At 39.8% G+C, this 15539-nt stretch overlaps 1 protein-coding gene and 1 non-coding gene across 7 annotated transcripts in view; one reads left to right on the top strand and one right to left on the bottom strand.

Moving 5' to 3' along the window:
- Positions 1-15539, top strand: part of Acad10 (acyl-CoA dehydrogenase family member 10) — a 53032-nt gene that overhangs the window by 11765 nt on the left and 25728 nt on the right. For all 6 annotated transcript variants that reach the window (XR_013091161.2, XR_013091158.2, XM_076853643.2 and 3 more), the window contains 5 exons: positions 807-955; positions 3205-3399; positions 5480-5638; positions 6940-7099; positions 9014-9155. Coding sequence is in view for 4 of the 6 variants with exons in the window: in XM_076853431.2 (XP_076709546.2) it covers positions 807-955; positions 3205-3399; positions 5480-5638; positions 6940-7099; positions 9014-9155 (805 nt within the window). In the remaining 2 variants the exon portion in view is untranslated. The remainder of the gene's footprint in view (positions 1-806; positions 956-3204; positions 3400-5479; positions 5639-6939; positions 7100-9013; positions 9156-15539) is intronic.
- On the bottom strand, positions 12311-12384 carry Trnav-cac (transfer RNA valine (anticodon CAC)). Its single transcript has one exon. It is a non-coding gene; the product is annotated as a tRNA-Val (tRNA).

Genomic DNA, 15539 nt, shown 5'->3' with positions numbered 1-15539 from the left:
TCAGCACCACATACAAACAAAGATATTGTGCCCACCGAAAACTAAAAAAAAATAAATATTACAATTCTCTCTCTCTCTCTCTCTCTTTAAAAAAAAATACACATATTGCCCCCTGTATTACTTAGAAACAGAAAACCTCATAGGAGAAAAAACAACACTTATTAAAATGTTCCCAGTACTACACAAATGCTGATTCATCTACTGCCTTTCCTCTTTGTGAGCAGAAATTTTCTTATTTATTCCACAAATACAGTTTCATCCAAAGTGACTGATTCAGTGTATCACCTACATTGCTGTAAAGAATTACTCTAGCTTACAAAATGAAGAGTTGGGTTTGGGTTGCTGTCCAAATCTGGTTTGTTCCTATGTATACTTCTTTAGATGTGCTAGGACCAGGTAAATAACCCGGTAAATAACCTAATGTGTATGGTCCAGCCAGTGAGAGACCAAAAAAGAGAATCTATGCTGTCTTCAGGGTCATCTCAAGTGGTAAGGACCTGAGGCTCAGCAGCACTGTGTTCTCTGTCATATAAATTAGTATCTCTTCCTTCAAAGGTCCAAGGTTGAGATTTTGTATCTTTGGTGCTGGTTTCAACCCAGGGCCTCATGCATGCTAGGCAAATGCTCTACCATTGAGCTTCATCCCCAGCCGTCTAAGGTTGAAGTTTTAATATTTCGTATATTTCTCTAAATTACAGATAATATTTACATAGGCATCAGAGTGATACCATAGGAACTGGTATGATAATTCCCCTGAACTCCAGCCATTATTCGATGTATTTCACTGTTGTATATTCTATTTATAGAATGGGAGGTACAGAATCGTATTCCTTCTGGAACTGTATTAAAAGCTCTCATCAAAGGTGGAGAAAATGGACCCTGGATGACATTTATGAGAGGAGAGATAACAACAGAGGATTTCTTAAAAGAATTTGGGAGACTTTGCTTTGAAATAGTAAGTGGAATATATACCTGCATTTCTTTTCATTATTTTTGCCTTGAAGAGCAATTGGCAATACTCATCTATAACTTGATTAAACTGAAAATAAAGTGAAAACCTAATAACCCATCATGTTTTAATCTACTTAGTCTGTCCCTAGGTACTTGATTTTAACTTCATATATGAATAAGTAAAAACATTCTTTACTCTAAACCCCTCCAGCAGATATTGAAACAGGAGCCATCCACATAATGACTTTGATCCAAAAGCTTATTAGAATGATAATTATTTTTTTTAAATATTTTTTTACCCCTAAAAAAATGAGCCATGGGATCATGGCTCAGCAACAGAGCACTTTCCTCACACATATGGGATACTGGGCTCAATCCTCAGCACCTCATAAAAATAAATAAATAAAATAAAGGTATTGTGTCCACCTACAACTAAAATTAAAAAAATTTTTTTTAGTTGTAGAGGGATATACAATATCTTTCTTTATTAATTTATTTTTATATGGTGCTGAGGATCAAACCAGTGCCTTACACATGTTAGGCAAGTGCTTTACCACTGAGCTACAGCCCCAGCCCCTAGAATAATAATATTGACCATTTTCTGTGTGCAGTGCTTTGTCCTAAGCCTTTTATTTGCATGAAGTCATGTAACTTTCACAGTAGCTGTACTAAAATATAATAGTAAGAGCAGTTCTGTGGTTGGATGGTGGTGAGCACAGCAGTGCCCCTGAACTGGACACTTAGGATGGCTAAAATGGCCAATTGGATGCTATACATTTTTCCCACAATTTAAAAAAAAATACAAAGACTGAGACTTATAAGCATTATGCTAAGTAAAAGAGGCTAGTCAAGAAAGATGGCATGTTATTTGATTCCATTTCTATGCATGTCCTGAATACTCAAAGCTATAGAGAAAGCAGATTAGTGGTTTTCTAGGACTAGGGGTGTTGGAGGAAAGTGAGGAGTGACTTTTTTTAATATTTATTTTTTAATTGTAGTTGGACACAATACCTTTATTTTATTTTTTGTTGTTACATGTTGCTAATGATCAAACCCAGGGCCCCGTACGTGATAGGCAAATGCTCTGCTACTGAGCCACAACCCCAGCTTGAGGAGTGATTCTTTTTGTGTGTGTGTGGTGCTGGGGATTGAACTCAGAACCTTATGTATGTGAGGCAAGCACTCTACCAACTGAGCTATATCCCCAGCCCCCCACGAGTGATTCTTAATGCGAATGAGTTTCTCTTTAGGGTAATGAAATATTCTATGTAAGGCACTGGGTTCAATCCTCAGCACTGAATAAAAATAAGTAAATAAATAAAATAAAGGCATTGGGTCCACATATAACCAAAAAATTTTTTAAATAAATAAATTGCATTTAACTGGCATGGTGGTACACTCCTGTAATCTGTGCAAGTGAAGAGACTGAGGCAGAAGGATCACAAGTTCAAGGCCAACCTTGGCAACTTAGCAAGACTCTATCAGAATAAAAGTTTAAAAAAAGGGGGGCTGGGGTTGTGGCTCAATGGTAGAGTACTTGCCTAGCACTTAGGAGGCACTGGATTTGAGCCTCAGCACCACATAAAAAATTAGTAAACAAAATAAAGGCATTGTGTCCATGTACAACTAATAAATAAAAAGTTAAAAAAAGGGCTGGGGATGTGGCTCAGTGGTAGAGGGCACCTGGGTTCAATCCCCAGTACCATACATACATACATAAATACTTATAATACACATTCATTTGTAGACAGGCATACAAAGGCTTAGGCAAGAGGATTGCTTTGAGCCCAGGAGTTTGAGATCATCCTAGGCAACATAGCAACATTGCTGTCTCAAAAAAAAAAAAAACCAACAACAACAACAACAACAACAAAAAAAGCCAGGCATGGTGGGCACACCTGTATTCCCAGCAACCCTGAGGGTATAGCTCAGTGGTAGAATGCTTGCCTAGCTCATGTGGTATGAAAAAGGGCTGAGGATGTGGTTCAGTGGTTAAGCATCTCTGGGTTCAAGCCCCTGTACCACCCATCCCCACCAAAAAAAAAAAAAAAAAAAACACCACCACCAAAAACTCCCATACAGAGTTCCAAAGAGGAGCTGAACAATTCAGTTCCTTCAGGCAGCAATTAAATGAACTGGGCTCTATCAACCACGGAGCCATAAGAAGCCAGGAATCAGTATTTTTTTCCTGTGGGTCATGCATGGCTCTCACTCTTCCTGACCACTGGTTCTCCCCTCCTCTCCTGTTCACAGTCAGAGACCTCCGTGCCCGTGGACTCGTTTTTCTCTCTGCTGACAAGTAAGCAAGTGGCGAAGCAGTTCCCAGTGATGACTGAGGCCATCTCTCAAATTCGATCAAAAGGCCTTCAGACCGCGGTCTTGAGCAATAATTTTCGTCTTCCCAATGGGAAAAGTTTTTTGCCTGTGGACCAGAAACAGTTTGACGTGGTAAGCTTGAGGATTCAAACCAAGGGAAGCATAGTCCGTGCTCTTGCTTCAGGGTGCAACATTGGGTCTCCAACCTGAGTTAGGTTCAGATGTAATAGGTTGAAATGGGGTTTTAAAAATTTCACTATGCTCTTAGCAAGGCCAAACATTTGTGGAGTTTCAATCTGTAGGGCCAGGTGGTGATATATGCTGTAATCCCAACGATTTAGGAGGCTGAGGCAGGAGAATTGAGTTCCAGGACTTTTCTGGGCAATGTATCGAGGCCTGAAGCAACTTAGTGAGACCCTGTCTCAAACTCTGAAATTAAAAGGCTGGGGATGTGACTCAGTGGTGGAGCTCCCCTGGGTTCAACACCAAAAAGAAGAAGAAGAAACTTCTGCTTTAAAGACCCCCTTTACATTCCCACTTGGAACTTTAGGCTGACCTTAACACAGTCCTTTGTGTCCCCCACACATCTTAATGGGTCTGTTGGCCTCTTTTCTTCTAAGACCATCTATATTGTCCTCTGTTTTTGTGATTTTAATTCCTACATCAGTGCTGTCCAATAAAACTCAATTGCCTTCCCTGGACTCATTTACTCCCCTACTAAATTGCATGTTATTTGCACCATATGCATATCCCAGCCTTTAATGCCTGTGATATAATTTTAACATGTTTGGCTATATTTGGATTTTTGTGTTTGTTTGTTTATTTTGTTATTATTATTTTTTGCAGTGCTGTGGATTAAGGCCAGGGCCTGTGTGTGCTAGGCAAGTGCTGTACCACTGAGCTACATCCCCAGCTGTTTTTATTTTTATTTTATTATTTTTTTATATATATATATTTATTTTTTGTGAACACAACATCTTTGTTTGTATGTGGTGCTAAGAATCGAACCTAGGCCGCACCCATGCTAGGCGAGCGTGCTACCCCTTGAGCCACATCCCCAGCCCCGCCAGCTGTTTTTAAATTTGCATTTTCTGACAGGGTTTCACTAGGTTGCACAGGCTGACCTCAACCTTGTGATCTTCCTACCTCAGCCTCCCAAGTAGCTAGGATTAGAGGCATGCACCACTTTGTGCCTGGCTATATTTTTGTACCCTTTAAATGCTTATTTATGTCTTAAAACCAACAGCAGCATAACTCCAAAGTCCAGAGTGGCAGCAAGTCTTTCAGGGCCTTCCAGAGTTGTGATGGCTCAGGAGGCCCCTTCCTGCTGGCCCATTCTCTGTGGATAACCCAAGTCAGTGCCATAGCGAAGCATCTCACCAAATACCATGAGAATCATGGAAGGCTCTAGAACCCACTGGAGGAAATTTCTCTGATAATTCGAGTATTGTATATTTCACCAGTAGAGTCCCTTTCTGTTTCTTTCCATTCTTGGAAGAGATATTGTGGTTTGACTCTAGAAAGTGGTATGTTCCCTGCCTCTAGTCTATTCCTCTGTGTATTTTTACCCTTCATTGGAAAGGTGAGATTAAAGATTTTCAACTCTGTGTTCCATCAGCATGGCCTGGGAGTTTGTGAAGACACAGGTCCCTTTCCCTGGAGATTGTTGTTAGGGGTGTCTGAGTGGGATCTTGGCATGTTTATTTATGAAAAGTTCCACAAGAGATTCTACTGTGCAGTCATGTGTTTCAGTCCCTGAGACATGATGAGGATTCTGTTTGTGATTTCTCCTGTTACATGGCCTCCAGTACTATGGGTAAAATGTACTTTTGGGGGAAATTGTAAAATGCTCTATAAATATGACATTAGCAAGTGCCTTGTTATTTTGGAACTCACTTAAGTTTCACAATAACCACTAGGATAGGTAAGATGGCTATTATTGTTCCCATTTTACTGATGATTAAACTAAGGCCATTTGGTTGTAAAGGCCATAGTGAAGAAATTTGGTTTCTTGAGTTTGGCCCCCCAGGTTGTAACCCAGAATTTTTTAATTACTCAACTTACCCAAACAATGTCATTTTAATATTCTAACACTCCTAAGTTGTTGTAATGCATCTCAACTGTCCCCCTTCTGTTTTTTCTTAAAAAATACACCAGCATGCTTGTGAAAGCTATACCTTTAGGGCCATTGCTCTCTTCTGTCCCCCCTCAGGTGGTGGAATCCTGCCTGGAAGGTATCTGTAAGCCAGACCCCAGGATATACCAGCTGTGCTTGGCGCGGCTTGGCCTACAGCCCTCTGAGTCCATCTTTCTTGACGATCTGGGCCCAAATCTAAAAGCAGCTGCCAGCCTTGGTATTCACACCATTAAGGTAAGCATCATCAGTTTTTGAATGCCCTACCATGTACCAAGAATTAGTGCAAGCACTTTATGCCATCTTTTTACACTTGCAGCTATAGCTTTCCGTAGTGGCTCCAGGCTTCCCCCTTATTTCCATAGTCATCATTTTTTAAAATCAGTTATGTAATCTGTGTGACTAGTTGCTTGTTTTGTTAGCAGGGAGCAAGACAGACATGTACAAAGAAGACAGTTTGAGCACAGAGATGTGAAGGAGATGCAAGACAAACTAAGACGTCTGGGGTGGTGTTCATACTGTCTGAGTAATCTTTTCTAGGTGGGGGGCCAGCAGCTACCAGCCACATGGGTCTCCCCAGGTCATGATGTGAAGCATAGAAGCCATACTATAGCAGGGGAATGGCCAGCTTTCTACATTTAATTTCCATCACGAAGCTGACACAGAGAGGGACACAGCAGATGCTGCAGCCATAGTCTTCTGTCTTCTTGGCACAAAGTAGACTGTGAACTCAACCAGCACTCTTCCATGCAGGTAGAAAGTTCAAGGTAGAAGCCAGGCATGGTAGCGCATGCCTATAATCCCAGCAGCTTGGAGGCTGAGGCAGGAGGATTGTGAGTTCAAAGCCAACCTCATGGGCTGGGACTGTGGCTCAGTGGCAGGGCATTTGACTAGCACGTCTGAGGTGCTGAGTTTGATCCGCAGCATCACATAAAAATAATCAAATAAAATAAAGGCATGCTGTCCATCTACAACTATCAAAAAAAATTTTTAAAAAAAGCCAGCCTCAGCAATGACAAAGCGCTAGGCATCCCAGTGAGACACTGTCTCTAAATAAAATACAAAATAGGGCTGGGGATGTGGCTCAGTGGTTGAGTGCCCCTGAGTTCAATTTCCAGCACCCAAAAAAGAAAAAAGAAAGTGCAAGGTAGAGCCAGGCCTGGTGGTGCATGCTTGTAATTCCAAACTTGCGAGCTAAAGCAGGAGAATCGCAAATTCAAAGCCAAACTTAGCAATTTGGTGAGACCTTGTCTCAAATAAGAAATTTTCAAAAAGGCTGAGTTGTAGTGCTGTGGATAAGCACCCCAAGTTCAATTTCCAACCACAAAAAAGAAAGAAATGAAATAAAAAAGAAAAAAAGACAAGTTAAGTACAATGTGGTCAGGAATTAAATGGAAGAAGAGACTCATTCTGGTTCCTTGTTAGCTGAATGTCCTGGCTGCTTGGATATTATTTCCCACTGAAGAACTACCCTCGTAGGGGGCAGAGAAGAGGCAGGGTTGATGGTGGCACATGGTGGGTATTCTCTCTGAAACCAGGTTGATGACCCAGCGGCTGCAGTGAAGGAGTTGGAAGCTCTCCTGGGGTTTCCATTGAGTGTGGGTATTCCCAACACTCGTCCTGTGAGGAAGAACATGGAAATTCCAAAAGATGCCTTGAACAAGTACCTCAAGGGCTTGCTGGGGACCCAGACCACAGGTATGGAATATTTTATGTTTGGGTGACTCTTCAAGACAAGGCTCTCAGTCTGGTTCTCACTTTCAAACCTTGATGAACACACTGGCAACAGAGAATCAATGTGGAGAGGAAAATAGCCAAGTGGCCTGGCGTGTCCAAGTGCTGTTTTTAGTTTTGTTTGGGTAGAAGTCTTGATCATCCACCTGAGAGTTTCACATAGCAGCATTCACCTGCCAGCAGCCAGCAAGGAGCAGGGAACTTGGGAGTACATATGTGCACAGGGGGGTTATTGTTGTTAATTTTTTGAAACAACAGCCTGTTTTGTGAAGGTGATTTACAAGCTTCGTGACTTGAAGAAGTGACAGGTTGACTCCACCTCTTCAAAGGCCTGTCTCTTGATCCTTACATTTCACCTTCAGCAATACAGGAACCTCGTGGGCTTTTGAAGAAATTTCTATTTGGTGATAAAATTTGCTTCACCCAGTGGATCCTCAGAAAAGGCTTTTATTTCTGGAGTTCCACATCAGGTCAACGACTGGATTCTTGGTAGTGTTTCCACAATGCTGAAGGACTTGTTGTGATCAGGCCAGCTAACTCAGGCCAACTCCTGTATGAGCCTGCTCTCCTGACCAAGTAAAGTAATACATGTCCAAAGGTTCATCTTGCTGTCAAGCTAATTGGGTTCACCTGCCTGTGAAGGAGCCACAAAACTCACCTGGTGGGGTGGGGAAGTGCATCTCCAGAAAGCAGCTTTGGCTGAAGGTGAAGGCCTCTGCTTAGATCCTTTCAGCTGTCTCTCCGGAGTCAGTTGTGGCTTGGCCAAATACAGGCAAGGGACACCACAAGGGCACTTTTTTTCTTAGGCCTAAAGCATTCCATTTGCCTGATGGGTTGCCATGACTGTGCTTGTGGTTAATAAACAAAACTAAAGTGCTTTTGTTCACGGGGCAGGAGTTGGCAAGAAGGAGAGAACTGGACACCCGTACAAAGTGAGAAAAGATTATGGTGTCAAGTGAGTGGCCTTTGCCACACTGTAGTGGCCTATGATTCTGGAACCCCACTGGCAGGGTGAGCCAAGGGCTGAGTTGTTGTGGCACCAGGGGAAGGTGATTTTCTTGTCCCGCCTCCCAGAGTGGGAGGATCTGGATCCCCGTTCAAAACTCATTAGAAAGAAGGAATCTTTGGGCTGGGGTTGTGGCTCAGCCGTAAAGCATTTGCCTAGCATGTGTGAGGCACAGGGTTCGATTCTCAGCACCACATATAAATAAATAAATTAATTAAATAATGGTCTATCAACAACTGAAAAAATATTAAAAAAAAATAAAGAAAGAAAGAAGGAATCTTTGAGCCAGGTGCACATCTGTAATCCCAGGAGCTTGGGAAGCAGAGGCAGAAGGATGTCAAGTTCAAGGCAAGCCTCAGCAATTTAGCAAGGTCCTAAGCAACTTAGTGAGATCCTATCACAAAAATAAACAAAATTGGAGATGGAGTCGTAGCTCAATGGTAGAGTGCTTGCCTAGCACAAGTGAGGGCCTGGGTTCGATCCTTAGCACCCCACAAAAATAAATAAAGACATTGCATCCATGTGCAAGTCAAAAAAATTTTTAATTGATTAATTAATTTGGGCTGAGGCTATAGCTCAGTGATAGAGCACTTGCCTAGCAAATGTGAGGCACTGGGTTTAATTCTCAGCACCACATAAAAATAAATAAATAAATAAACAAAATAAAGGTATTGTGTCCATCTACAACTAAAAAAAAAAATAATAATAAAATAATGCAATAAAAAAAGTTTAAGAAAGGGCTGGGGAAGCCCAGAGGTAAAGTACCCTTGGGTTTAATCCCCAGTAACAGGAAAAAAAAGAAGAGGAAAAACAATATCTGTGCAAACCTGGGCTCCAGATCCTGTTGGAATGCTCTGTTTTCTAACTCGCAGGCCCGTTGGAGCTTCTTCAGTTTGATCATGGGCAGTCAAACCCGACTTACTACATCAGGCTGCCCAGTCATCAGCTGGTTCTGAGGAAGAAGCCACCAGGGACTCTCCTTCCATCTGCCCATGCCATAGAGAGGGAGTTCAGGTAAATTCTTAGGGGCTAGGGTGGGGGTGGCACCATGCACGAGTTCAGCCCTAAGACATAGATTAGCTTCTATAAGAGAGCTTTAAGACATTTACAACTGCTGCTATGAATCTCCACCGTATTTCAAATAAGGATATGCAATCTAATTTGTTTTGTTTTGTTTTTGTTTTGAGGCAAATCTTGCTATGTTGCCCTGGTGGTCCTTAATTCCTGAGCTCAAGCAATCCTCCTGCCTCAGCCTCCTGAATACCTAATTTTTTAAAAAAATATTTATTTTTTAGTTATAGGTGGACACAATATCTTTATTTTTATGTGCTGCTGAGAATCAAATCCAATACCTCACACATGCTAGGCGAGCACTCTTACCTTTGAGCCATAACCCTAGCCCCTGAGTACCTAATTTTTAAAAAAATATTTTTTAAGTTGTAGGCGGACACAATACCTTTATTTTATTTATTTATTATTATGTGGTGCTGAAGATTGAACCCAGTGCCTCACCCATGCTAGGTGAACGCTCTACCACTGAGCCACAACCCCAGCCCCTGAGTACCTGATTTTATTTATAAGCTTATATTTTCTTTTCTATAACCATATCTGTAGGAGGCTACACTCTTTTAGAACCTCTAAAAGAAAAAAAGTCAAGGTCAAGATAGTTTTTCATCTTGCCCTTTTTTTGTGGCGCTGAGAATTGAACCCAGGGCTTTGTGCATGTTAGACAAACTCTTTACATCCCTGTTCTGTCTTATGGACTTTTTTTTTTCCTTCCTTACCAGAGGTTTAATCCAGGTGTGTTTTACTACTGAGCTCCATCTCCAGCTCTTCGAAATTTTTTTTCTAATTTTTTTTATTTTAAGACAAGCTCTTACTAAATTGCTTAGGGCCCCACTAAATTGCTGAGGCTGGCCTTGAACTTGTGATCTTTCTGTCTCAGCCTCCTGGGTTACTGGGATTATGGGTGTACACTGCCCTTCCTGGCATAAGGACTTTTTTTTTTTTTTTAAAGAGAGAGGGAGAGAGAGAGAGAGAGAATTTTTTAATATTTATTTTTTAGTTATCGGCGGACACAACATCTTTGTTTTGTATGTGGTGCTGAGGATCAAACCCGGGCCGCACGCACATCCCCAGCCCCTGGCATAAGGACTTTTAAGTAAAGATTGAAATCTTTAAGACCCTTAGTGTTTTTTTTTTTTTTGTACTGGAGATTGTACCCAGGGGCACTTAACCACTGAGCCACATCCCCAACCCTTTTTCATAATTTACTTAGAGACAGGTCTTGCTAATTTGCTGAGGCTGGCCTTGAATTTGCCATCCTCCTGCCTCAGCCTGCTGAGCCACTGAGATTACAGGCATGCACCACTATGCCCCACTCAAGACCTTTAGTCTTAAAATCAATACATTAAGCTGAGTTTGGTGGTACATGCCCATAAATAATCTCAGTTACTTGGGAGATTGAGGAGGGCTACAGAGGCCAGGCTCTGCAACTTAATGAGACCCTGTCTCAAAATTAAAAAAAAAAAAATTTAAAAGGTCTGAGAATGTGGCTCAGTGGTAGGTAGAGCTTCCCTGGGTTTAATCCCTAGTAACAGGGGAAAATTGAACATTAGTGGGGTTTTGGCCAAAACAAGCATGGCAATGAGTTGATAACCATCAGAGCTGGATGATGGGTACATAACGGTTTATTATACAAATCACTCTACTTTTTGGTTTTTTTTTTTTGGACTGAGGATTAAACCAGGGGATGCTTTACCACTTAGCTACTTGCTCAGTCCTTTTAATTTTTAATTTTTATTTTGAGACAGGGCCTTGCTAAGTTGTTGAGGGTCTTGCTAAGTTGCCAAGGTTGGCCTTGAACTTGTGGTCCTCCTGTCTTGGCCTCCTGAGTTGCTGGGATTGTAACCACCACTCCTAGCCAAAGTGCTCTAGTTATGTATATGTTTAAAATTTTCGAGTATAAAATGTTTATGAGAATAAAGATATTATAACCATCCCAAGTAAAATAGATTGTTTGCATAGAGGAACATTTAAACAAACAAGTTTGAAACAAATCTAGCTCCAAATCAATTAGAGAATTAATCAAACCATGAATGAGCTCTAGAGTGACTGGAAAATTTTTGTCCTGTTCTTCCTTCTCACTGGCAGCCCATTATGTTCTACAAAAGGAGTCCCAGAGTCATGCAGGAGAATGTGACTCTTGGCCGCCCTCCTTCAACCTCCAGGTTGTTTTCTATCTTTCTTCTTCACTTTTGGGATCTTAGAATATGACTTGTCCAGGTGTTGTGAGGACTGCTGACTGATGATTATGAAGGCTTAGGGGTTCCTCAGAGGAGAAAAGCTGTAGCTCTTTCTAAGCATTTATATAGATGCTCCCATGTAATACCAGGTGTGTGTTTGTAGACAGAAGCCAAAGCTGTAAAACTGCTGTTCTCTTTTCTGTGCCCAAATTCTCTCTAACCAATCCCAGAGGTACCAAGGAACTTTGGAGTAATAGAACAACATTGAAAATATCTAGGCATGCTGGGTGCAGTAGTGCATGCTTGTAATCCCAGCGGCTCAGAAGACTGAGGCAAGAGGATCCTGAGTTCAAAGTCAGCCTCAGTAATTTAGTGAGGCCCTAAGCAACACAGTGAGACCCTGTAAAAAGGACTGGGAATGTGGCTCAGTAGTTGAGTACCCCTGGGTTCAATACCCAGTACTTAAAAAAAAAAAAAAAATCCAGACACACATGGAATTTCCATTGTGTTAAAAAATAAACCATATTTGAAGATAAAACAATGCAGTACCTGCTTATATATTTGAAATATTCTGGAAAGTATTATGATACAATTCATTAAAAGCCTCAGAGTATTCATACTTGAAGATTTAATAATTTCGGGTTGGGGTTGTGGCTCAGGGGTAGAGCGCTCACCTAGCACATTCGAGGCCCTGGGTTCGATCCTCAGCACCACACAGAGATGAATGGATGAAATGAGGGTATTATATTCAACTACAACTTAAAAAATAAAATAATAAATAAATACAGTGTAAAAAAGATTTAATAATTTCAATTTTTGATACCTAAATGACTAATTCTAAATAGGAAAAAAATCTTTATGCATGAATACCCTCACCATAGTGTTGTTTGTTTGTTTCTTTTCTTTCTTTTTTTTTTTTTTCCTTTGTGGTGCTGGGGATTGAACCCAGGGCCCTGTGCATGTGAGGCAAGCACTCTACCAACTGAGCCACATCCCCAGGCCCATAAGTGTTGTGTTTTTATTTATTTATTTATTTATTTATATGTGGTGCTGAGGATCAAACACAGTGCCTCACATGTGCAAGGCAGGCGTTCTACCACTGAGCTACAGCCCTAGCCCCCATAGTGTTGTTTCTAATAATAAAAATTTTGAAATCCCCTTGGGGTAGAATAATCAGGAAATGATTATGTAAACCTCAATATATCTACTTGTTTCTAAAACAGTAATAGGAGTAGCTAACATTTGTAGAATGTTTAGTACTTACCAGGTGCTATAAGCAATGCTTAAATGAAAGCATTCTCCCAATTCTGACTTGATGCGATCATGATCCCCACTTTATAGCTGAGAAAAGCGAGATATAAAAAGGTAAAGGGCACACACAGGGCACACACTGGTTAAAGGAGTGGTAGAATCTGACTGGATAGCCAGACACTGGGATTCTTTTTTTTTTTTTTTGAAAGAGTGAGAGAGAGTGAGAAAGAGGGAGAGAGAGAGAGAGAGAATTTTAATATTTATTTTTTAGTATTTGGCGGACACAACATCTTTGTCTGTATGTGGTGCTGAGGATCGAACCCAGGCCGCACGCATGCCAGGCGAGAACACTACTGCTTGAGCCACATCCCCAGCCCCCAGACACTGGGATTCTATAGCCTAATTTAAAAAAAAAATGTTATGTATTATTATTATTTATTTATTTGTGATACTGGGGATTGAACCCAGGAGCACTTTACTGCCCAGCTACATCTCCAGTCCTTTTTACTTTTTATTTTGAGGCAGAGCCTCACAGAGTTGCTGAGAGTCTCACTAAGTTGCTGAAGTTGGCCTTGAATTTGCAAAACTCCTCCCTCAGCCTCCTAAGTAGCTGGGATTACAGGTGTGTGCCATCACACCTGGCTCTATAATATTAGTGATTATGCTGCTATTATACCCAATTAAACATGCTTATAATAATAGAAAAATGTATATGACAAAAGTTAGGAGAATAAAGACAAATACAAGTGTATCATTTTTTAAAGACATGCATAGGAAAAAAATACTGGAAATGAACACTTTAAAATGTTAACCATAGTCATGTTTGGGTAGCCTGTTAGTATTCTTCACTTGCACAGAACCCACCTAGCTTTACTTAAGCATTCAAGAAAAAAAAATAGGGAGGATGCTATGATAAAACATTTGATTTCATAATTTAAATCTTTCAGCCATGGCTGGGTCCAGGGGCTCAAATAATGGCACCAGGACCCACGTGTTCTTTCTCTCTCCATCTCTGGTTTTTTCTTTCCTTGAGATCCCCAGTGTATGTTTCTGCATATCTCCTGAGACTGACTCATGGCCCATTTTGTGTCAGAGGTCTATCTCTGGACTATTCTGTGACTGGGAGGTGCATTGACTAGACTGGTTATGTCTTGATCTTGTGCCCATCTCTAAAACCTGGGTTTGAGTCAGTCTCACTTAGACCCTGTGGACTGAAAATGGGGAGGACATTTCCCAAAGAAAAGTCTATGAAAAAGCAAAAGGGGACTGGATACCAGGTGGGCAGTAAAAGCAGCCAGTTAATGATAAGACTATGGGTAATTATCTTTCTTTTAAAATTAAAAATTTTCATATAGTTTATGGAATTCACCAGTAGATCCTTTAGAGCTAGGAGTTTTGGAGAAAGTTTTAAAATATTAATTCAACTTAATAAACAGAGTTATTCAAATATCTCATTTCATCTCTTTTTAGTTTTGATTAGTTATAATTTCTAAGGAATTTCTTCACTTAATCTAAGTTGTCATAGTTATTGCTCATAATGTTCCTTTATTATCCTTTTAATTTGTATAGAATTTGTGGTGATATCCCCTCTTTATCATTTCTGATATTGATCTGTACTTTGTATCTCTCTCAAATCAGTCTAGCTAGATATTTATCAATTGTCTTGATATTTCCAAATAACTTTTATTTAGTTTTGTTAACTTTTCCTGTTGTCTCTTTTCTATTCCATTTTATTTCTTCTCTTTATTCCTTTATAGCTAATTACTCCAGGTTTATTTTACCTTCTTTTTAAAAAAAATTTTTTTAGACGTTGATGGACTTTTATTTTATTCATTTATCTATATGTGGTGCTGAGAATTGAACCCAGTGCCTCACACATGCTAGGCAAGCACTTTACCACTGAGCCACAACTCCAACCTATTTTTAACTTCTTGAGGTATAATCTTAGATCATTTACTTAAAATCGTTTCTAATAAAAGCATTTAAAGTTATTTCTAAGTACTTCATTGGGTACATCTTACAAATTTGATTTATTATTATTATTATTATTATTATTATTATTATTACAGTTGAAATGTTTTTCTGATCTCTCTTGTTATTTCTTCTATATCTCATGGTTTAATTATAAATGTATTAATTTTGCAATATATGTTTTTATCTAGATATAAGTTCCTAGTTTTATTCTAACAAAGTGTGAGAAATACTCCTTTTGATTTCAATATTTATTGAAACTTATTGAGATTTATTTTACAGACCAGCATGTGAAAATAATACATGTTCTGCAATTGCTGACCAAATGTTCTAGAAATGCCAATCGGGTCAAGTTTGTCAATAATTTTCAGATCTATGTCTTTAGATGAATCTGATTTTGTTGGCCTATCTGATTACTGACAGAGGGTGATAAATCTCAGCTGAGTGGGTTTGTGCATTTTCATTTTATGTATTTGAAGTTCTGTTAGGCACGTGTGCACTTAGGACTATAACATCTTCCCAATGCATCATTCTAAAATGTTCCTCCGTGTCTCTGGTAATTCTCTTGTCTTAAAAATAATTTCATCTGATATTCAAGTATGCCACTTTCTTATGTTTACCAGTTACACAGTACTAATATTTCCATCCTTCCATTTCCAACCTACCTATGTTTTATGTTTCAAGTATGTCTTTTGTAGACCTCATATAGTTAGGTTATGTTTTTCTATGCACCCTGACAACTTCTGTCTTTTTTTAAGTTTTTTTTTTTTTTTTTTAAGTTGTTGATAAACCTTTATTTTATTTATTTATATGTGGTGCTAAGAATCAAACCCAGTGCCTCACATATGTCAGGCAAGTACACTACCACTGAGCCACAACCTCAGCAACTTCTTTTTATTGCAACGTTTTACCTATCAAATTTAAGGTAATT

This window comes from Callospermophilus lateralis, chromosome 1, assembly GCF_048772815.1.
Source record: "Callospermophilus lateralis isolate mCalLat2 chromosome 1, mCalLat2.hap1, whole genome shotgun sequence".
In the NCBI taxonomy this organism is placed as follows: Eukaryota; Metazoa; Chordata; class Mammalia; order Rodentia; family Sciuridae; genus Callospermophilus; species Callospermophilus lateralis.
Note: the sequence above shows the minus strand (reverse complement) of the source record. Positions and strands in the feature narration are given on the sequence as shown.